At 46.6% G+C, this 22,720-nt stretch overlaps 3 protein-coding genes across 11 annotated transcripts; 2 read left to right on the top strand and 1 right to left on the bottom strand.

Annotated features, from left to right (window-relative positions):
* The first annotated feature begins 339 nt into the window (after window positions 1-339).
* Window positions 340-2,126, top strand: LOC112894930 (transcription factor MYB80-like). Its single transcript, XM_025962778.1, has 4 exons — window positions 340-472; window positions 621-750; window positions 989-1,104; window positions 1,428-2,126. Exons 1-4 carry the CDS (start codon window positions 340-342, stop codon window positions 1,985-1,987), a joined length of 939 nt encoding a protein of 312 aa, XP_025818563.1. The 3' UTR covers window positions 1,988-2,126.
* Window positions 2,127-7,270: 5,144 nt separating this feature from the next.
* Window positions 7,271-10,946, top strand: LOC112895338 (5'-nucleotidase SurE). The gene is made up of 10 exons (XM_025963293.1): window positions 7,271-7,716; window positions 7,891-7,985; window positions 8,090-8,157; window positions 8,247-8,290; window positions 8,369-8,446; window positions 8,549-8,702; window positions 9,708-9,860; window positions 9,943-10,053; window positions 10,242-10,307; window positions 10,384-10,946. Exons 1-10 carry the CDS (start codon window positions 7,406-7,408, stop codon window positions 10,498-10,500), a joined length of 1,197 nt encoding a protein of 398 aa, XP_025819078.1. The 5' UTR covers window positions 7,271-7,405; the 3' UTR covers window positions 10,501-10,946.
* Window positions 10,947-11,487: 541 nt separating this feature from the next.
* Window positions 11,488-20,146, bottom strand: LOC112895337 (receptor-like serine/threonine-protein kinase ALE2). 9 transcript variants are annotated; one of them, XM_025963283.1, is made up of 12 exons: window positions 19,562-20,146; window positions 18,353-18,484; window positions 17,665-17,769; window positions 16,280-16,483; window positions 16,071-16,193; window positions 15,812-16,003; window positions 15,218-15,325; window positions 14,746-15,114; window positions 14,291-14,542; window positions 13,395-13,796; window positions 12,755-13,001; window positions 11,488-12,662 (listed from the first exon to the last, which is right to left on the bottom strand). In XM_025963283.1, the coding sequence occupies exons 1-12, from the start codon at window positions 19,677-19,679 to the stop codon at window positions 12,038-12,040; spliced, it is 2,877 nt and encodes a 958-aa protein (XP_025819068.1). In that variant the 5' UTR covers window positions 19,680-20,146; the 3' UTR covers window positions 11,488-12,037. The 9 variants fall into 9 exon arrangements, with proteins under 9 accessions (XP_025819068.1, XP_025819070.1, XP_025819071.1 ...); XM_025963285.1 differs by having other exon boundaries at window positions 17,665-17,766; window positions 19,562-20,145; XM_025963286.1 differs by having other exon boundaries at window positions 15,812-15,955; window positions 19,562-20,143.
* Between the last annotated feature and the right edge of the window lie 2,574 nt (window positions 20,147-22,720).

Raw genomic sequence — 22,720 nt, 5'->3', positions numbered from 1 at the left:
GGCTGGCTCGCTACTAGCCGGTAGCTAGCTAGGGCGCTCTCTCTCTCTCTCTCGCTCGCTCTCTCTCCAACTGCATGCACAAGTTCGGGCCGACTTTTCCTGCCCGTGCTTTTGCCCTGCCTGCCCTTGGATACATGCGTGCGTCGATGCATTCGGCATGCTGCAGTACTGGCTGCTCGACCTCCTCCCCTCCTCTTCTTTATAACCATGCACCACTAGAGCTCAAGTGGTTCTGGCCCTCCGTTTCATTTCCGATCCCGGCCTGTGTGCCCTGCAGCAGCCAGGCCGGTGGTGGGAGAGCCTTCAGATCAGAGGGAGGGGGGAGGTGGGAGGTGGGAGATGGGGCACCACTCCTGCTGCAACAAGCAGAAGGTCCGGAGGGGCCTGTGGTCGCCGGAGGAAGATGAGAAGCTCATCAAGTACATCACCACGCACGGCCATGGCTGCTGGAGCTCCGTCCCGAGACAAGCAGGTACGCACGCCGACGCCGTACGTGTTCATCATCTACGCACAGAGATGCAGATCGACACAACATTTGTGTGGCCGTTTCGTCCTAGCTAGCATAAGGAAGGGAAGTTTCGCTTCAGTCTTCACTCTTCAGTGTGCGTGGTCGCATGCAGGGCTGCAGCGATGCGGCAAGAGCTGCAGGCTGAGGTGGATCAACTACCTGAGGCCGGACCTCAAGAGGGGGAGCTTCTCGCAGCAGGAGGAGGCCCTCATCGTCGAGCTCCACAGGGTTCTTGGCAACAGGTAATCCTAGCTAGCTAGGCCTCGCCTGCGGCCGGCCGGCCCTACAGTACTACACGCATATCGGCCATGCATGTGACCCTCCAGATTTCCCTGCATGACAGTTACTTATCTGTGCATGCAACCGCCCATATACGAGTAATGCACAATCACATTAACTTTGCTTGGGACAAGGAAAGCGACGCAAATAGCAAAATGGGGGTAGCTAAATGTGTGCCGCTTGGCTTTTACTGCAATGCAGGTGGGCCCAGATCGCCAAGCACCTGCCTGGTAGGACGGACAACGAGGTAAAGAACTTCTGGAACTCCACCATCAAGAAGAAGCTCATCTCCCAGGCTGTGGGCAGCCTCCACCCAGGTAACAAGTAACGGATGCATCCTGCGTTTGCTCAGTTACATTTTACAGTTTTTGTTCGTTCAGAGAAACTTACTGCATTTACAGTTCCTCTCACACACCTATCTTCACTTTGCTTTCTGTGTGGTGTGAGATTCTTTGGCCTCAATTGTATCATCTTTTTTCGAGCCACAAAAGCTGTTTCCTCTTTGGATAGAACAAGTTAGCCTGGACAGACTGACGCCGAATTTATTTTTCTGAAGAAACATAGACTGACACCAATCATGCATGCATGTGGTGGAGCGCACAACTTTAACTCGGCCTTCTGCTGCGAATGCTAGCTGCAGACCTGTACTACAATATTCTGGATGGAGCAGCAGGGCAGGGCATGGCGGCCGCCGGATGCGCGCCGCTGAACGGGGCGGACAATGCGGTGGCCCAAGCTGTCACATTGAGCGCGCCGTCTCCTCCGCCCATGGTGCACAACCCCGCCGCGGCGTGGACCGACTTCGTCTCCCAGCCGCTCTTCCTCCCGGGGAACAACGGCGTCCTCGGCAGCGGGAACGATCTCCATCCGTACGGCATCGACGGGGAGTTCATCAAGCTGTGCCGCGCGGCCGACGCGTTCCCGCCGCCGGAGAGCGGCGTCGCGAGCCAGTGCAAGCCAGCAGCTGGTCTCGTGGCTCAGCAAGATGAGGGCGCCGCCGCCGCCGCCGTGCGGAGCCTCCCGGTGTTTCTTGAACCCAAGGGCGGCGCGGGCGCTTTCGCGGCCGATCCGGCCATGGGCCCCGTGATGGACTTCATGGAGGCCATCCTGGGGTCGTCGTCCACGTCGGCGGTCAGCGCCTCGTCCGTCGACAGCTTCTCGGCGAGCACCGGCATGCCGTCTCACTGTTGGATCCCCTGAACGCATCCTAATAACTAGATTCTTAGCGCTCATTATATTACTCCGATAGACGCATGGATTGATCAAGCACAGCGGGATCAGATATATAGTACAATATAATTTATAAAAAATAATTAGACTGCTAAGTTTCTCAGGATAGTAAAACCAGTGATCACATAAGTTACATGTAAATATATATGTTCACATATATATAATGTGTAGGACGATAAGTATATATGTAAGCGGGTGTCAGTCATGTGCCAAGTAAGGAGAAAGTACTTTGCAACTTCTTTACAGCTATATATAGTGTGTGTGCATGTTTTCAGAACATGTGCTGAGATTCTTATTCACGTTAATTGTACCTCTCTCGTACTACCTCCGTTCCAAATAATAATTCGTTTTGCCTTTTCTAAATATATATATATATTTTATTATACACCTAGATATATACCATATCTAGATACATATATAAAAAAATATGTATCTAAAAACTACATATCTAAAAAGTTAAAATAAATTATAGTTTGGGACCGAGGGAGTATATGCATGTGGTTGAGTGATTCACACCATGTGCCCCTTTTTCACTCCTTACTTTCCGCGAGGACAACTCTGAAAATCATTGGAAGAAGAAGGTCCTATAAGTCTTGCTTATTACTGAACTAGTTTGCATGGTGATTATCAAATCAAAATTGCAGATTATTACCTAGTAGGTACTCCCGTATGTTAGTTCTTGTAAGGGTTAAAATGGGAATTATCATTAATTAGAGACTGGAGTACGTGGGTGTGTGGCTAGGATTCAGCTCGTGAAGATTCGATCGAATGATTTGTTTGGGATCACGGTTACCCACTTTCAAGGAAGCACACACGAGGTCGCGCATGCAAGCAGACAAGGACATGCCCATAACCTGTGTGAAGGACTAAGGGCAAGTTGCTACACGTCAGCGGTTTCATAGCTTGTCTTATGCAGTTCCACGTAGGATTTTTGATGATGTTGAGAAGAGAGGGAGGAGAGAGAACGAGGTGGTTGCTTCGCGGAATAACCGTCTTATAGGCTAAAATTAAAAACTATAAGACCGTTTACTCACCATTGTACGAGTTGTTGTTATCATACTACTCACAATATTCTTTTTTTATTCCACAAATTAAGATATATGATATACTATGAGACAACAAAAACGATAACCTATTATAGAGGTCTGTTTTCAGTAGTCTCAAGATGATGTGTCACTGTATAAGCTCGCGTATTAGGCGGCTTCGATGTATTTACCCTAAGCTTATCAAGAAAATGGCGAGTGCGTATATATTTAGGAAAATGGAAGCTGCGATAGGGTTTCTCTTTTAACCCCCTTCTTCCACACGGGGCTGCTGCCAAAAGCCAGGATATATCGCAACTTTTCTCACCGTGGTGGAGCGGGCAAGGCAAGGCAAAGAGCATCTTTTCCACGGCCGAGAGCAAGTAGTACGCCTATTTTAGGTAAAAGCCAGGATTCTTCTGCGGCTGTGCAAATTTCATCAACGCGGATTGAACAGTGGACAGCATGTCTGCCTTTGAGAAAAAGTGACCAACAGGCCGCAGGGAGTACGTGTGAAGAGAGGAGTAGAGCACCATGCCGATCACGAGATCGATCGTTCCCTGTACAGTAGCACAAGGTTACCGCGAGACTTCCTTGTTCCTTCACAACCGGAGAAGTGTCACTGAGCTTGGCCTCTCCTGTTCTTTTACGCACCTGCGGGACTCGCATCACGTACGCACACGCAGCCGATCGGTGTGGCACACTGGCACCACCCGTGACGGCCCCGCAAAACCTTGTTCTCCGGCCAGCCCAGGGCAGTGGGCGAGAGGAGATTGCGCTGGCCGCCGACGAGTTTCCTGACGACGACGCGAGTGACGCCCAGGCGCCCACGGGCCGCGAGGAGGGAGAAAGTGTGCGTGTCTCTCATTTCTATGGACCGATTTTGCCTGCTTTTGATGTTTTATGGGCCAAAAAGTCATCTACTGGGCCATCATACATACTTGGGTTTTCCACGGCCTGCAGGCGAGGAGCCCATATACGGAGAACACACATTCTTTACTGCCACACATGGCAGACAGCTGAGAACCGTGCGCACCCATCGTCCGCATGTGCTGGCATCGAATGTCCGAAAGAAAACATGGAGCAGCACGCAGTACAGAACCAATGCATTCACAAGGGGTAGGGCACGTAGTAGTACAAACCGAAGAAAACAACACGAATCACGGATCGACAAAGACCTAGATGGATGGATGGACGATGGATTGACCGATCGATCGGTCGGTCAGTGTTCATCAGTGCAGCATGTGCGTCTCGTCGGTGGTGAGCGGCTCGAGCTCGCAGATGGAGATGCCCTCCTTGGGCAGCCTGGGGTAGCCCTTGAGCGTGCAGGCCTCCTCGCAGCTCTTGGTGCAGGCGTTCTCCCGGCACTTGCCGGAGCACTGCCGGTCCATGCTCGGGATCCTCGTCCGGATGCACAGCTTCATGCACTCGCAGATGCAGTTCTGCCCGGCCTCCGCGCGCGGCGCCGCGTCCATCGCCAGTACCACCGCCAGCGCCACCACGGCGAGCACCGCCACCGCCGCCGCCGCCCGCGCCATGCCTCGAACGGTGGTGGTGGTCGCTCCCGACGACGACGTGCGTACGGCGCGCGCGCTGCCGGTCCCCCTGCAGGTCAGGTCAGGTCAGGTCTCGGGCGTCGCTGGCTTTCAAGGCGCCGATGTGATGTGTCCACGCGAGTTGTCTCCGATCCATCGTCGCCAGCCAGGCTCCTCCTCCCCCTGTTCAATTGGCTATAGTTGGCTGGTCGGCCTTGAAAGCAGGCGCCGATTGGCTAATCACGGGGAGCAAGCGCCTGCTAATAACAGCTTTGGGTTCTGGCAAAACAAAACGATGATGGATACGGATTCACGTGCGTACGGGCGCGATAAGTACTGCAGCAATCTTGGTGATGCTCGGGGGAGTAGTACCACCGGAGTGGTATGGATTTCACTGTTTCGGTTGTACCAGGACAGGAGAGTACAGGCTGCAGTACAGACCTAATAATGCCAGACACGCCCCATTATTGAGCGTGGCGCCAGCAGCAGCAGCTCGACGACGGAAAGGAGAACTCTGGCCAAGTCTCGTCATGCAGCATGCAACTGCAATTATCGGCACCGGCTCGTTCCTTTACGCGCTAACCTGATGCTCCAAGCGTCCAAACGATGATGCCATGCACCTTCTAAAACGGCGACGTGCCAGCGGACGGCAGGCTAGAAACCGAACGGAACCGCGTGGATTAGGTCTTCGGGGCGGGGCGTGAGGTCGCGGGCGCCCCACGAGGCCACACGCCGCCGGTCGTGCATGGTCCTCGGGCGCCATCGATACGAGACGACTTGACGACGCCGAGCCCTTCGATCAATCGGGTCCTGGCCTCCTGGGTGCGTGCCCACGACCCCGCGAGGACCGACCGGTGGCCAGACGCGAGCCCGGCGGCCTCACATGGAGGTCTGAAAAGGGAGGGTCACATGGGCGCTGCCCTGCGCCGGCGCGACCACCGCCGTGCACGTCGGCCGGGCGGCTCCCGAATCCCAATTATGCGGTTCGCACGTACGCAGCACCACGTAGTTCTCCATTTTATTCTGCGGTCATCGAGGGGATATCACATATGGAGCTGTGCATCCTGTGCTGCACGATGGCTGTCCACCTCGCCGCTCTCGTCGTTGGCAATAGTTTAGGCCCCGTTTAAATCGCTTCCAAATGTTATAATTTTTACACTCTCTCTCCATCACATCAATTTTAGGACACATGCATGGAGCAGTAAATGTATGTAAAAAAAATAACTAATTGCACAGTTTAATTGTACATCACGAGACGAATCTTTTAAGCCTAGTTAGACCATAATTAGATAAAATTTGTCAAATACAAACGAAAACGCTACAGTAACAAAAAAAAATTCCAAATATTATACAAATTTGCAATCTAAAGGTGGCCTTAGTTTGACGGAGGAGGATGCTTCCCAGTCTGCATCAACGTCGCCGAAACGGAACGGTAGCCCCGCCCCGGCCCCACTCGCGCGCAGGGCGGCGTAAATGCCGCCTTTAATATCCTTGTAAATGCGGTTGAATTTGGTCGCAAGACTTTTGCGCCCCCATGGTCTGCTTCACTTTTCCGACCATTTTCAGCATGGATTCCAGAGGCTACAAACACATTTCCGGATTTCATTTCACCAGTCCAAACCGCAAGCGCGCCATAAGTCTAGTACCATGCATGGATTTATGTGTCTCGGTGCTGTTATTCTTTTTCTCGCGAACATCTGTACAACTGTATTGTTATTTAAGTACGACAAAGGCGTTTCGATCTTAGGGTGCGTTCGTTTCCGATTAGAGCCCTCTAAAAATTTTAGAGTGTTCCCTCGCTCTAAAGAATCGTAGTCTTATTAGAGGCCGAATTAGAGGGCTGTTCGGTACCGGACCTCTAAAGTTTAGATGTTTCGGGTTTCAGAGGAGTGAAACGAATACACCTTTACTCGGATAAGGTATAACTAATACTACAAAGCTGTCAAGAAAAAGCTCTAGCCGATTGGAAGGACTCCAGTGTAAGGTTCCGTTTGGATCCACCAGTTAATTCATTAGCTGATTAGCTAGAATTAACTGGGTTGAACTAGCTAATTAGATAATTATTATTTACCTGGTTAGAAGAGGTTTAGCTATGAATTAGCTAATCCTATTTGAATTCACCCTAGCTAAAAGTAGCTATCTACTGATTAGCATATGGATCCAAACAGACTTTAAATTTTCAATTATCCAACCATCCAGTTTATAATAGAAAATATGAGCCAACTGTTGCATCGTATAATAAGCCAGGAGGATTTAAACAGGCCTTAGTCAACCAAACCGACAACTGCAATCGGGAAGCACTGACGAGCTTACCTGCTCCGTCTAGATTGATTGGTAAAAAGTGTGTCAATTCAAAAAAGTGAGGATCTTGACTCTGATAAACAAAGCGTTCGTCAAAGAAGGACCATCTCGCTAACGCCAACGTTCCCAAATCACAGGACACTATCAGTCAGTAACTTATAGTACTAATGATAGCGGTTTAGGTTTCGAGTTTGAAAATGGACGACTGATCACCAAATGACGACAAGTTAATCCGCCCGCATTTCGCTGAATCTGTACTCAAAACTTTTTCCCCAAATCTGTGCTGTGCAGGTCAGGAAAAAAAGGGGGCTCACCCTACACGTAAAGCGGGCCCGGCCTTGAAATCCATAAAGAATGCGCGCCCAGCCCATTTCGCTATTTCAGTCCATCCCCACCTCCTCCAACCCTTCCCTGTCGACACCACCACCTCCTTCCATCCTTCGTCCGTACACCTCTCCCTCCCTCTCCCCTCCCCTCCCCCAAGCCATCCCCGACAAGGCGACAAACAGCCTCTCCGGCGGCCGAAGCCGATGGAGGCGAAATCCGGCGAGGGCGCTCCCAAGCGCAAACCTCTCCCGTCCGCGCTCGTCTCCAACCTCGAGTCCGTGCTCGCCGCGCGCCGCCCGCCCCCGGCCGAGGAGGTCAGCACCGCCGCCGCATCCGCCGAGGCGGAGGCCCCAGCGGCGGAGGCTTCCGATGCCCCGCCGGACGATGGAGCGCCGGCGAGGCCCGTCGTGCTGCTGACCTGCGCCGGGGGGATCCAGTCGCCGGGTCTCGCGGCTCTCGTCGACGCCCTCGTTGCCGGCGGCCGCTGCGACGTCCACATGTGCGCCCCCGATTCGTACGTACCCCCCATCCGACTACCCGGCCTCTTAATTGCCCCTTACATTGCTATGGAGATCGCATAATCTCGTTTGCTTCCATTGGATTTGTTCCGAGCTTGTAGAAACTAAGTAATTTTGTCGCCCTGTGGTTATAGAACTGAACTAATTTAGGAAGCTTTGTTGATTTGAAGGGACAAGCCAGCCTGCGGCCACTCAATTACCGTCCGTGAGACCATCACTGCGACATCCGTGGATTTCAAAGGGGCTAAAGCTTTTGAGATATCCGGTGAGGGCCATTCATTCATCTGCGCGCAGTCTGGATCACACTATTCCTGAGCTTCCACGATCCCAATATTCTATCCTTGCTGACTTTGATCATTGGTAACTTAGGCACACCGGTTGACTGCGTCTCATTGGCGTTATCTGGGAGGCTGTTTCCTTGGTCTGCGCCTGCTTTGGTATCACGCTTGTTTATTCATTAGCATTGTTATCTCTGAGGGTAATTTGATTTGTTGTTTGAAACATAATATTTTTCTGGTTTATACAGGTGATCAGCGGTATTAATGCGGGACCAAATTGTGGATATGAGATGTATGCCCTTGTTTCAGAAATGGTCCATTTATTGTCTGTTTTATATTTTTTTTATTAATTCATTGCAGAACTCTGTAGGTTCCACTCTTCTGCCATTGCTGCTGCAAGGGAGGCCTTAGTGTATGGAGTGCCTTCAATTGCAATATCATTGAATTGGTGAGCATGCCTCCCTACTGGTATTGGATATATATTTCAAAATTTGTACATCATTAATATGATTGGTCCATGCTAATTATACACGATGGGTTATGTGGCTAGGAAGAAGGATGAAAGCAAAGACAGCGACTTCAAGGATGCAGCTCAGGCCTGTTTGCCATTGATAAATGCTGCCTTGGCTGACATTGAGAAAGGAAATTTCGTCAAAGGGTGCCTACTGAATATTGGGGTTCCAAGCTCACCATCTGCAAATAAGGTCATTTTCTCAATGATTCTCTGAATATAAACTCCACTTCAGAGCGATAATACCACAATAGCTCAAGGTTACATGAACTCATTTGGTCGTTTTGCTTCAAGACTTTCTTTGAAATGATTTAACTTCAAGACTTAGTTGCAAGCACATATGGCTCACACTATTGCGACCGGTTAGAGCAATAAATGTCACAGTTATAAGATCAATTAAGGGCATCTGTTTCAATTTCCTCGAGATGTTAGTTTATGGGCAAAGAAATGAGATTCCACATTCCTAATGTAGAATGTTAGCAGTAGCTGTTTGTCATGTCAGACAAAAAGGCTCAGAAAGTGTCTAGCCATCTCTTAGGCATCTGCTTCCTGCACCTGGCATGTGATTCAATGCTTAAGAATAATACAAGCTACACTGAGTCTGCCTTGTTTAGGCAAATGAGACCTCTTTATAAAAAATGAAAAAATATTTTTACTTGTGTTTCACCACCAGTGCTTAGCTCACTTCTTTTGTCGACTTAATACATCGGAATAATCAGGTGGATCTATCTGATACCTTGACTCTGAAGTCTGAACTTCCTTGAGTGCCATGTTATTTGCTGTAGCATAGCGTAGCAAAGCACCGTCTCAATTTGTGTCCCAGTGGTTTAATTGCTGCATGTATGCACTATAGGTTCATAGCTTGACTTTGACTGCTGAGCTGTACAGAATGATGAGTCCTGTAGGATTACGTTAGCAGCTTATCCACAGGCAAAGCAATATTCCTCAAGCTTTTTTTCATAAGTATGCAAATCATAAGGTTATTCAATTCAATTGTCTGTTAGGCATGTCAGCCTAATTAATTGGAAGCCGATTATTATTTGTGGAAATAATTGTGAACCACTTCACTTTAATTTATACTGAGTTGATTTGCATTCTTTTTGACAACTGTAGTAGAAACAAACTTACATCACTGATGTAATTTCGGTTCTCCATTCACATCAAATTTTTGTTGAATTTTATATTGTTCTGATACCAGGGTTTCAAGTTGACCAAACAGAGTGGATACAGTCCTGCTCAAAGTTGGCAAGCTGTGTCAACAAATAGGCCTTCATCTGCTGTACACTTTATGGGCATGCATCAAAGCCTTGGTATTCAGTTGGCACAGCTTGGGAAGGATGCATCTGCAGCAGTAAGAAAACATTCTTTTATTCACGGCAATTTTTATGTCCTCGCTAGCACATTCTTTAATTGATTTTTGCCGTTATCTTCAGGGAGCTGCACGTAGAGTTAGTGCTCAGCGAAAGACAGTCGAGGTTGAGTCTGTTGCAGCTGCTGGTAAACAGGAGGCTCGTGAAGTAGTGAAGAAGTTATTCCGTGCTGAGGTAATTACACTTTCCAGTCAATTTGACATAGCAAATATCACATTGTTGGTTGTTCTAGCCACTTTTTTAACTTGGGGTATTCTGCTGTTGATTATTTTTGAGAGCCTAGAGCATGTTCCTAGGCGCATAAGTGGTATTCTCAAAGCATTCTGAGAACAATTTTCTTCTCTTGTTACATCAACATGCAGTTTGTCGAGAAGAAACATGAAGATTTAAATGAAGATATCGATTTGAGAGCTATGGAGAATGGATTTGTGAGTGCGCTCTCTCATGTTTATGTTTGTGTCCTTTACAAATGCCCTAGTATTTACCCCACTTTACAACCTACAGATATCTGTCACTCCTCTGAATGTACATGGGCAAGTGGAGGCTGAAATTGGAGCCCCTGTTTCAGATTGGCTCTCAGCAGTTGTAGCTGAGGAAAAAGAAGATCCGTCAGCAGCCTAACAAACATGCAGACATGTACACACTCCATAGGTGTCTTAGTTCTTGCAGTGATGGTGGTCTTTTCTCTCTTCTCTTTATTGGGTTTGATTTGTTTAGTCTTTTGCGCTCGATATTGTTCAGTGCAATTTCAATTTTTTTTGTTCACCTTTCTGCCAATTGCCGGCTTCCTTGGCCGTGCAAAATGATTTGATGCAGATGCCTCTACATTTTGGATGTAACCATGTAGGCTACGGCATCTAACAGATGAATACTGCCCAGCCCCCACTATTTTTTCAGTGTGGTTTGTTCTAGGAAGGTGTTTTATTCAGCATGGGATATGTGGTTGTTTTTGTCTTGTTCCCGTCTAAACGATGGCTGCCAAAATTGGCCGCTTGTAACTTGAAATGCTGTTGCAGCCATTCAATGCGGTAATGTCATCCTGACTTCTTTGATTTGTAATGTGGTAATGACGTCTTGACTTTTGTATTTTTACTTTTGCTTCTACTCTCTCTGTTCTCTGTTTCCGTATTAGGTTTGTCCTAAGTTAAGCTCGACCAATTTTGACTAAATTTATAGAAAAATAATAATATTTACAATACCAAATTTGTTCATTGAATCCACCATGAAGTATATATTAATAGTATATATCTTGGATAGTATAATTGTTGTTATATTTTTCTATAGATTTAATCAAAGTTAGCTAACTTTAACTTAGGACAAATCTAATATGACATGTAAATAAAAATGGAGGGAGTAGTAGGCAATGGGTATCTATTTTTTTATGCTTGTAGTTTGGATACGTCAGAATTCAGAAATCACATTATCTGCTGACCCTAAAGTTTGTTGAATGCATGATACAAGGTTCCGGGCGAATGTTGTAAGCTCCTTCCATTTGTGACGCTGCCTACAACCCAAACCATCTAGTTTTGTCTGAATGACTAAAGAGTAGGTCCACCACTCAAATAAAAAAAAGAAAAGAAAACAGTCAAGCATCACAATGACAATATATTGGCAACGGATAAATATGCAAGACATTTACAGCTTATAAGAAGACAAAAGTCATTTCGTTAACCCAAAAATGGTGACAGCCTGTGCACGGATGCCCTGAGATTTCAGTTGATGTACACATGATACAAAGGGAAAACCTGGGAAAGTTCATGGAGATTTACAGTTGAAGAGCTTGCTTGTGTACCCCTCTGTCTAAAGGCATCTATACATCTCTAGCACTGTACAAAAAAAGCGTGCGAAGTAGCCTTGTATCGGATTCGCAAATGGGAATAGTAAAGCAATAGTAGAAGGCAGCAGTAACTGTTCCGTTCTGCAGTGCCTTCATTGACTTCCCCTTCACAGCTGAAGCTGGTACGCTGCTGGTTACACAGCTGACTTCCCGGTCACAGCTGAAGTTGACTTCATTGACTTCACGGCCACAGCTGAAGTTGACTTCATTGACTTCACGGTCACAGATATTAACGATGCGTACGAAATCTGGCTTGGGAAAAAAATAAGCCAATGCGTGTTCCTTCTATGCTCACAACATAGTGAGCTGCCTGCGGGCTGACTACTCTGAATCAATCCTAAATCTTTGTAGCCCAACGTGTTCACTCGAGCTGCCTGTTGACAGTCCCCTCTCTTTATTGTGTCCAGCGCTCCCTACTCTTAGAGGACCTGAACTTGAATATCTTCGGAAAGAACCAGAAGCATCCACAGCATCATAACGTGCTGATGAAGTGAACAGCTCAGCAGATAGAGCTGGATCGATGTCCATATCCATACTTGCTCTACTCATGATCTCGACATCCTGGATATGCAAATCTTGGCTAAAGCTTGTGGACTCATTGAACTCACTGCCTTCATGGCATACCAACTTTAGAGCTTGAACCACTTCTCCCATGAATGGGCGCTGATCCACCTCAGGCTGAACACACATAGAAGCAATGGCTGCTACTTTCGCAATGCTGTCAAATGGAATGCTTCTCCCAAGTGAAGGATCTATGATTGATTCCAGACCATCCCTGCTTGTAAGAAGAGAACTAGCCCATGCTACTAAGTTCTCTTGTCCAGGAGGTCTTGACATATCTACCGGTTTCCTCCCAGTAAGAAGCTCAAGAAGAACAACACCGTAGCTGTAAACATCACTCTTTACTAGAAGATGCCCAGTCATCGCATATTCAGGAGCAACATACCTAATAGGAATTAATCATAAATTTGTAACATAAGTTGATGATAGTGAATCAGCTATAAAATAGTAAAGATGATAAATTCAGATTCAACATACCCAAAAGTTCCCATGACACGAGTTGAAATATGCTCATTTCCCTCACCCAAAGCAGTCCTCGCTAAGCCAAAGTCTGACACCTTTGGGGTGAAGTCATATTCCAATAAGATGTTACTTGACTTGAAGTCACGGTGTATGACACGTGGACTTGAATCTTCATGCAAATACGCAAGTGCACGTGCTGCACCAAGTGCAATTCTGAGCCTAGCATCCCAATCAAGCCGAGCAGCCCCCTTGTCTGATCCTGCTTAGAATCATAATAATATTCCTTTTTAACAGTCCGAGGAAATATAGTGTTGGTATATAATAAGAGTAGATCGAGGATACATACTATACAACCCATGAACCATATTAAAAAATTTAAATCACAAGCCTGTATTTTGTTGGTATCAAGTATCAATATTTTGAAACGGTGCAATTCAAAAGTAGCACTGGTAGGTTTCATGTAAGTGACACTGTTATAAAGCTCTATTCCACTACAGAATATAATCTGGATGTTTTCTATTATTTAAGTGTTTGGCTTATGTACTGCATCTCTTGCCAATAAAATGACTAAATTAAGTGATGAAAGAGAAGTTATTATGATCAAACGAAGAAAGTCTTAGAAAGTGAAGTTATGGCAAAAAGAGCAAAACTTTACCATGCAAGTGAGATTCCACACTGCCATTTGGAACAAGCTCATATACCAAACATCGGCTATGCCCCTCTGTGCATATACCTATCAGCTTAACCAAATTCCTATGATGCAACCGGCTAAGCATCTCAACCTCAGCCAAAAATTCCCGAGTACCTTGCTGGTCATCCCGCTTCAGAACCTTGATAGCAACCCGTTCTCCATCCTCAAGAATACCTTCATAGACACGCCCAAAACCACCCTCACCAATAATTTTGGACTGATCAAATCCCTGTGTAGTTCTCTCCATCTCAGCCAGGCTAAATGTTTTAGCAGATCCGTTATATGCCACCAAGCTTGAGCTGAAGGACGGTGATGCTGAAATAGGTCTGCTTTCTAGCCTGTTCCCGACCATTGCAGAATCAGGACCTGCATTTCCAATGCAACCATTGAAAGGAAAAGAATAACAGAACCAGCATCATATATTAATAAACTTGTAAAATTGTAACTGTAAGCCTTGAGATTTCTCAAGTGTGATACGAGTACTTTCGCATTTCACCATGAAGCATGAAACTGAACACTCAATCTCACGTGGAGATTTTTTTCTATAAGAATAACATTTCTCACTTTCTCAGTGCCCTTGAAAGCTTAAAACAGGATAAGCATATTAGTGCAATAGTTTGCAGCAGCTAAGGCAAGGAAAATGTGATAAATAAACTCCTGTTGTTCTCTAACATATAACTATAAAGATATATTACTATCTGCTGCACATGGTTCATCTTTCCACAGAGAAAAAAGGCAACTTATGTTTCTAGAAGAAAAGAGGCTCGCTAAGCTGCATTTTGCTGACTTTTCAAAGGCGACACACAGAAAGGTATGGAACAAAAAGGTAACAATAATCCATGGACAGAATGTCTTGGTACCTGCAGGTTTTGATGGCACAAGTGATGCTTCAGTTAAATGGCTGCGGCTTCTAAGCTTGAAACAAACCACCAGTGCAGCTCCAGCACATAAAATAAAAGCGAAAACACTTGATAGAATAATTATAACAATTATGCCCTTGCCTTTTCTTTCTCTATGATTTCCCACATCAGCAGCAAGTGGATGTAACTTTGGACCATTTATATCGCTAAGACCATTGTTCATGTTTGTTGTTGGTGGTGGCGGAGGAAGACCTGCATGAGTAAATGAAACCATGCATCATGACCAATGCTTTGTAAGGAAAAAAGAGCAGAAAGTGAATTAATGACCAGAATATTATAAAATGATTTACAGTTCAAATCAAATACTGAACTAATTAAAAATAAAAATTGAAGAGGTTAACATAATTAGAAAACGAATGTTAAGTGAACATCAAGAAGTCGTGAGGAACTGTCACCTTGGTAAAGAACACCCAACACGTCATATTTTCCAAAATGCATAGGGTTTATGATAACCTTCTTCTGCCAAAACTTTTCAAATACTGAATGTGCTGTCGCATTGTCAAATTTTGGTTCCAGTGGCACGAGATCAATAAAGACAATTGTCTTCTCAGGGTCATCAGGTGCAGCATTTGCTCCCATGACACGAACTTGACTTTGATTCATGAGCACTCCAGATGCAATATTTTGTGCAAGTTCTGGAACCAGTGTAAAGAACGTGTACAATGCTATATCAAAGCGAAGCTCGACCTTTATCGGCCACACACAGAGGCATGTTGTGCCTGGAGGACTATTGGTCTGAGGATCTTGACAGGAAGCCGTGCAGTCTAGCAAAACAAAAAAGGAAGGTGAATGGACAAAATCTAAGCAATCTGTAGCTGACTATCTGAGAATTTACGAAATCAAATGGCAATTGTATTCTCAGCATACATGAATTTGTCGGTGGAGGTAGCAGTGATTGGCTAGGCGCTGGTGCCAAAGCCTTGGGCTTTTTAAATGCAGGAGTTTCAGGTGGATGAATGGGCGGTAGAGCAGGTCCTGCATACATGTAGTGGTATTGAAAAATCATATTATAGTTACATTCATATTAAACCAATGGAAGCCTAAATTACTTCTGGCAAAATAAGATGGAATCCATTTTGACATATAGAATAAAGGCTGGAAACTTATTTGAGGCCTGTGTGACTAATATTGCAAAGAGATTCAAATGTGCATAATAGGGCAGGGTAGTTTGTGTATTCATATTAAGAAGTCTTGATCAATTTTGTAGATTAAATGTTGAATCTCAATCAAGTACGGACTCATCTTGCAAATGTCTATCACCTATTCATGTGCATGAGATGTCTCAAAACTTTTAGATTCAATGCTAAATGATGGCAGCATCAGCATGCATGCTTAAGCATAACCAAACTTAATATGTTTAGTGCGCCCGGCACGAAAAGGTGGTGCTCGTTCTTAGGGGGCATGGCTGGAGAGCTTGTGGCGCATAGAACAAATGAGGCAATATAATGAGCAAGTGATAACCTGGAGAATATGATGGTGAATGGTATTGATGGGAATGGCGTGGAGCATAAGCAGAATTTCCTTGTCCCTTTCCTTTTGATGGAGGCAAACGTACAGGTGCAGGTGCAGGTGTAGGACTATGATCTAAACCAGAATTTCCATGGCCTGTTGCAGAACTATTGTTAGTTTTATGTGGAGCAGGACGAAAACAACCTGCATCAAACATCAATTTTGTGAGATGAGCGCATTATTTTCATTTGTGTTTTCAATAGGTGCGTGCCTTTGTGGTGTCTACGATTTGCAGGTGGTGAATGGCTGGAGTGTTCCTTTGGAGGTGCAGCAACTGGAATGCCATGTCTTTTCCTATGGATAATGGGAGACTTTGAGGGAGAAACAGCAGGTCCTGCATGACATAACTTCATGAATCACTTTATTATCAGCAATAGAATGCACAACGGCACTAGGTATAGATGGTGCCTGGTAGTGTACCTTCCACATACGTATTATTTGCAGGCGAGTGGGGATGCTTTCTCTTTGCTGGCGCCACAACTGGAGGTCCATGAGTCTTTCCGTGTGTTTTGTTCACAGGCATGGAATGGTGATGAATTCCTTTTGAAGGCACTGCAACTGGAACTCCATGGTCCTTACCATGGTTAGCTGGATGAACTGCTGTTTCTGGAGAAGCTGCTGGTCCTGCACAATTTAGTAGAACAAAAAAGTATGTTAATCATACTGGGGGCACAGCAGGTCCTGCATCAACGCATTGTTGAAACTAACTTAGAAAGGGCGTACCCAGTATTGAAAGCTCCCACACAAGGTGGGGTCTAGGGAAGGTAATTCATAGACAGCCTTACCCTTACAAAATTTTCTTTTAAAAATCTGCAAAGAGGCTGGTTCGAACCCAGGACCTCCAGGCCACAAGTGGATAGTCTGTACCACTGCGCCAGGTCCGCCCTTCACTAACTTATAAATGAGTCAATTTAATTTTCAAAAACCCTCAGTCAGATATATAATTTTTTTGCTATCTGTCTGATTTAAAGGTACTAAATTCCTTGGGCGGCCAGCAACTCGAATGTCATGAGTCTTCCCTGATTTGTGGCTGGAACATTTTGTCGTGGTGAAGGAGGTGAGCCTGACTGGCTGACTATCATATTGCAATCAAGAAGGGGTTTTTGAGCTTTAACTAAATGAGAGGGCTACCTTCTATGAGTGGATAACATGAAGGGGATGAAGGGGCAGAGGATTTCCCCGAGGTGCAGCAACATGTGCACCATACCTAGTCCCATACTCCCATGGATGGCAGTGGCAGAAGAGGTGATTGGTGATGAAGAAACATATAATGCACATCATATGGTCGGAATGTGTCAATGCAGATGACAAAAATCACAGGATGACCTAGTTGAGTTAAGTACCATTCGAGTTGGAACTTGGACCCTGTTGTGGGGGAACCGGAGTAGCACGATGTACGGAAGGTGGAGCAACGCAAGCCTTGTATCTGTTTGGATCAATTGGTGTAAAGATAGCTAGGTTTGAAGGGAAAGGATGGTCAGTCTCCCTTGAGGCTATTCCCAAGCAAATATACCTCTATTAAAAAAATCATAGATCTTCTACACACTGCATTAAGGGACTCCACCTTTTCGAGGTAATCTGCTGTGCGTTAATTATTTGGAGGTCTGGCAACAAGCTAAGGTAATGGATATTGCAGCTACAACTCCTATATCAACCAAAAGTTACAATACAAATGGGCTATATTGTCCCATATTTGGAATAGTTTCTTCCCTGCCATTGTAATTTTGCATAATCCCTATCTACCACTGTCAGTGACATAGGTATAGTTGATCGGCTAGACACCAAGCAATCAATAAGAACTATACCTCCTGGTGGTGGCTTTCTTTGTCTCGGAAATTCCACAGGTGGTGAAGCAACCGGTACTTTAGATGTCTCCTGGCCTGTTCGAGTACGAGATGGTTGAGGAGCTGCTGCCATGGGAATAATAGGTTGCAACAGATTTCAGGTTAGTAAGTGTGAGAAACTTGATGCCATGTCATCAGCTAATAATTTATGACATGTTCATATGTTATAGCCTTAGATTAAACAACCTTATGGTGGCCATTGGTCAATTACGAGTAAAGGAGCTGGTGGTACTGAATGACTTCTGATAGAAGATATGGAGGTTCAGATGCTGGTTCCAGGTAAAGTTTTTTAAAAAAAATGAAATTAGAGAATGTAAAAGATTGATTGACTGGGATTGATAAAAATGGTCAGGTGGAGCACTAGGTTCCATCAAAGGTAGCACTGCTTGTTTAGGTGGTGAAAACAAACTATTTTAAGGCAGATAAATAAAGGGGAAAGCATTGTGGTTCATTGCTGAGCTCAGCGCATATTGTTCCTGACGTTTGTTAACATGTATGCTAAATAGTTCGTGCAGGTAGCTATTGCGGTTAATCCTAACAAAGAAACAATATGGAGTATGGACAATCATGTTTAGCTCAGAAACATGCATCACAATCTATAAAAATGAAAATTGCAAAACATTGAAGTATACAATGTTTAGTTACAGACCTACAAGTTTGAGCATTTGATCTTGTATTTGAGATGGATGGAGCACATTATCCAAGTTATTTTGTGGATGCCAACTCGTTATGGATAGAAGAACCTTGCGAGCAACAGCAGGTGCATGAGATTGCTTCAATCCTTCAAAAAAAATAAAGTATGTAACAGAATATTCAATGACTTTTACAAGTGCCATATGCAATTCAAGGAACTTGCTTGTGTCTCCAGGTGGAACAGAGTAGAAATCAGCACAGTATTCTTTTTTTTTTCATAGTTCTTACCACGAGTAAAATGAGAAGTATTGAAGAACCTATGGTGAAAATAATCTAACAAGTGTGCTTCATAGACTATCACACACATAGTGCTAACTGCTAAACAAAAAGATATAATTAGCTAGAGCAGTCAGTGAGGAACATGAGCCTTATATGATTAGGTATTGCTCAACACCAATCTAGATGCTGGTTTGCACCAAAGGATTCTTGCTTTATATTTATAATGTATAAAGCCTCATCCCTTGCCCTCAAATACTACTGATATGCCTAATGCATTAAATTCCTGATTTCAACTGACATCGTACTGTGCAGTTATCTGCCATGAATTATTCCTCATCCTCGGTTACTTCAATTATTAGTTTCGTCCAAAATTGCCCATTACACACTGTTGTAGGTATATAACACAATTAAGCCTTGAAATTGACAGATGCAATACAATTACCCTATTCGTGAAAAATAACTAATAAGCATCCTAGATAATGGATACCAGATCGATCATGCCAAAATTTCAGCATAAGCTTCCTTTTTTTTCTGGAACCGAATAAACTTCAAAGTCTGTATCTAAAATTTGAATTACGTGGACATTCTTCATGGTTTTACTTAAGCTTGGGGTGTCTTACATTCAGGACACACGCCAACGTCCTCTAACAATAGTCCGCGATCCAAAAATAAGGATCAAAGGCTCGAATAAAGTTAACTCTAAAGTGGAACGCACGATTCAGTCATCAGCTTAACAGCAAAAATTGAGGGAACTACAAGCAAACGCTCCAGGCTCCGGTTTTGACAGCTCGGAGCACAAAAAACTGTCACGAGTAAGCTGCGCGAGCATCCCACGCGCGCGTGATCCTGATAAAACTACCCACACGAAAAGAGGAAAAGAGGAAACCACCAAACACCCACAGAGCAACCCAGAGACGAGGCGACTCGTATAGTCAGTCGTACGTACCTCCACCACCACGGATCGCGAGCGCGGAGACTACCAAGGCGGCGGCGAGGAGCGCACAGCCGCCCAAACCCCCCACTCCTCCTCGTCCTCGTCCTCGTCCTCCTCCGCGCCGCCACATCTCCCCGCCAGCTTGCCTCCTCCCCGCGCCACGGTCCGACGGCAACTGAAACCCGGACCGACAGCCGAGCTCCGATCACATCTCAATCAATCACCGGCAGTACTACTAGTCCGCCCCCGACACGCTGCACGCGCGAGCCGGGTGGCGGTGGTGGTGGTGCTGCGGAGCGCGAGGAGGGAAAAGATTCGGGGGCGGAGACCGGACCCGGTAAACGAATGGGGCGGCCGGGCTGGCGGCGGGTGGGGAGCCGAGCACGCGCGCACAACGCAAAGCAAAGCGAGCAGTGAGCGGGGTCAAGGTTTTTTAATCGGGGATGGGGGCGGGGTGGCGAAAGGCGCGGAGCTCCTCCGTCCGCCCCCACGCCTGCCTGCCTCTGCTGCGATCCGCGGCGCTGGCGCACGGCGATTCGCCGCGCCGTCTCCGTGATCTGGCCGCGCGGCGCGGGGTTTTTCTGAGGTTTTTTCGACTGGTTTTCTTGCGCCGCCAAACGGGGGAGAGGCAGAGGGAGGACCGGGGGAGGGGAGGTTTCTGGGTGGTGTTTGGGTTTGGATCGTTGTTCGGTAGCGTCGCGATTCGTTTGGTGGCGTGGAGACGGGCGAGCAGCAGCCAACAGTGGCCCTGCGGTGGACCGGCCGATCCGTTCATCCATGGGGGTGGGCGCGTGGGCCTCCGTTTCGCCACTTTTCGGGGACAGCGGCAATCAGTGAGATCACGGACGGGGCCACCACTGTACTACCGCCGGGTAGCCTTGCGGTTGGCTCTAGACTCGGTTCAACACGGAGTTCACTACGCGGAAGCGATGGGCGGCGTTAGGCTAGAGGAGAGGGAGATGAAAGGACACGAGGTTCGTAGGAAGACCAACTGTTTCACGTGAACGACTTCAACTCCAATAGGATCCGCAAGAACCTCGCTCTAAACAGTTTGTAGCTTATGAAGCCAAATAAATACTTTCATCAAATCTTCGGTACATATGTACCCCGGATAGCTTAATATGAACATTGATGAAGTTGTTATCACGTTACATCGTCGAGCATTGCCCGCCAGAAAAAAAACATCGTCGAGCATTGGTTCATGCGCTCAAAACGCTAGCACGGGTATTAAAATTGCGCATGCAAGACTAGCCACCACTGTCTTGAATTAGACACCTACGTTTAGGAGATAAACAAAACATCTTATTCTTTGTGGAACCAAATACATTCTCTTCCTATAAGCATATACAATGGTATACGTCAAATTGCCATTGCATAATACCATACATACTCAAAAGCGTTGCCAGTTTTTTGAAACATTTTACCCTTAGGAGTAGGTGCTAACTGGGTACGTTTCTGCGTTTAATTTTAGTCACCAGCTGCCGCTATTGCTTCGCAAACAAGCCTGCTCTCGAGACCACCCATCAAGTACGCGCGACCAGGCTGATACTTTTTCCCCAGAAAATGAGCATGCAAAGCTACTGGCTAATTAATTACTAGTCAGCATCACGATGGAGGAGTAGCATGTTCCGATGTGCCAGACCGATCGGGGTTGGCACCTTGCAACAATTAACCAAAGCGGCCACACAGCCTGACGTCACGCTACATCCCGCTGAGGTCATCACGCGTGCCGCTGCTATGTTACGCTCCGAACAAAACGGGGGAACATATACAAAAGGCCAACCCCACACCCCCCCCCCCCCCAACCCCCACCAAAATAATACGGTCCCATGCGCAGGCCATTTTCAAAAGGCGGGATGGTTCGAACAAATGGATTCAATAATGATCGTGCAGTCCCACAGCGGAAAAACTATCAACTAGAGTATTTCTCAAAAGAGCGGCCGAGAAGGCGGAAGAAAGATCGCAAAGCGAGCGAACCGGCCGGCGGTGATCCGAGTCCAAGTGCCTTGCGTGTGGTGGATGCCCTGTTGTCTCTGACGGCAATCAGAGAGAGCCTGGGCTCCTCTTCCTTCCCAGCCGGCTAAAATTAGGCGCGAAGCATGCGATTAGCAGTACGCTAAAAGTGGGATTTCTGAAGTCCAGCTCATGGCTAAAGCTCTTCACATGTCCTTTTCCACTGGCTGCATTGATCTGAGACGTGACGCATGAACCACTTGGATCGTAACATCTGCTTCACATTGCTGGTACGCTGATGGACACATGCGAATTGCGATACGCCCCCCCCCCCCCCCAATGGGTGCCTACCAGAACTCATGCAGTTCCTGCTCATGCTGGCGTTGCTATCTTCAAGCCTTCAACCACCATTTCCTTTCAATGGGCACTTGGGACTGGGGCGGAGGCAAAGGGGAAGGAGGAGAAGGAGAGAGAGGGGAACAGAAGAAAAGAGAAAGAATGAGAGGATATGGAGGAGGAGGAGGAGGAGGAGGAGGAGGAGGAGGAAAGAAAGAAAGCCCCCTAAACGCAACTCCAGCAGATCCTTTAAATAAACCCTCTACTGTACATTTAGAGACCAAAGCTAAAACAGAATCCCTACTAGGGCCCTAGGGAGGTCTTCAAATTCAATCCCACACCCCCAGGCCTGGGGGTCTGCCCTGAGTCACTGTACTTCCGTTTATTCCTGTGGGAGGAGATTTTTCAACGCGCTTTTTTTGCCCCGCGCGCCTTTTCTCCCACAGCAAATCCTTTTCCGATCTACGCCGCTGCTAGACCGGCCGTCGTGCCTTTTCTCCACCCGTTATCCTCCCCCGGCGCTGCCGAGCCATCCACCTCGGATTCCATCTCAGCAACCGCCCCCTCCCTCGGGCCCGCCCTTGCAGCTCCTGTCGCCAGCCAAACATAGTACCCTCCCGTGCACCGGCTGCCCCATCCACTCCTGTGTGCCAACTGCCGCCGGTCTGAGCGCAGCACAGACCCGGCCACCTTCTCAATTCGGCCCCAACCTCCACCACGAGCGCCACTGCAGGCCACACCGCACCTTGCAAGGTCTGTTTTTTTCTCAATTTCATTTGTTTCTGCATGCATCAATCAATGACCCATCCTTATTGGTTCGAGTGCAAGTTTCTCTGGCCTGCTCGGATGCAAACAACGCACATGTGATGCAGACTTGTAGCT

This window comes from Panicum hallii, chromosome 5 (assembly GCF_002211085.1).
Source record: "Panicum hallii strain FIL2 chromosome 5, PHallii_v3.1, whole genome shotgun sequence".
Classification (NCBI taxonomy): Eukaryota; Viridiplantae; Streptophyta; class Magnoliopsida; order Poales; family Poaceae; genus Panicum; species Panicum hallii.
Note: the sequence above shows the minus strand (reverse complement) of the source record. Positions and strands in the feature narration are given on the sequence as shown.

Coding starts and splice junctions, on each gene's coding strand:
- LOC112895338 (XM_025963293.1), top strand. CDS start 7,406: ATGGAGGCGAAATCCGGCGAGGGCGCTCCCAAGCGCAAACCTCTCCCG. Junction 7,717..7,890: donor CACATGTGCGCCCCCGATTC/GTACGTACCCCC, acceptor GTTGATTTGAAG/GGACAAGCCAGCCTGCGGCC. Junction 10,308..10,383: donor GAGCTATGGAGAATGGATTT/GTGAGTGCGCTC, acceptor TACAACCTACAG/ATATCTGTCACTCCTCTGAA.
- LOC112895337 (XM_025963283.1), bottom strand. CDS start 19,679: ATGTGGCGGCGCGGAGGAGGACGAGGACGAGGACGAGGAGGAGTGGGG. Junction 17,770..18,352: donor TCAAATGCTCAAACTTGTAG/GTCTGTAACTAA, acceptor TTCCCATGGCAG/CAGCTCCTCAACCATCTCGT. Junction 12,663..12,754: donor CGTGTCATGGGAACTTTTGG/GTATGTTGAATC, acceptor AATTCCTATTAG/GTATGTTGCTCCTGAATATG.
- LOC112894930 (XM_025962778.1), top strand. CDS start 340: ATGGGGCACCACTCCTGCTGCAACAAGCAGAAGGTCCGGAGGGGCCTG. Junction 751..988: donor CACAGGGTTCTTGGCAACAG/GTAATCCTAGCT, acceptor ACTGCAATGCAG/GTGGGCCCAGATCGCCAAGC. Junction 1,105..1,427: donor TGTGGGCAGCCTCCACCCAG/GTAACAAGTAAC, acceptor TGCTAGCTGCAG/ACCTGTACTACAATATTCTG.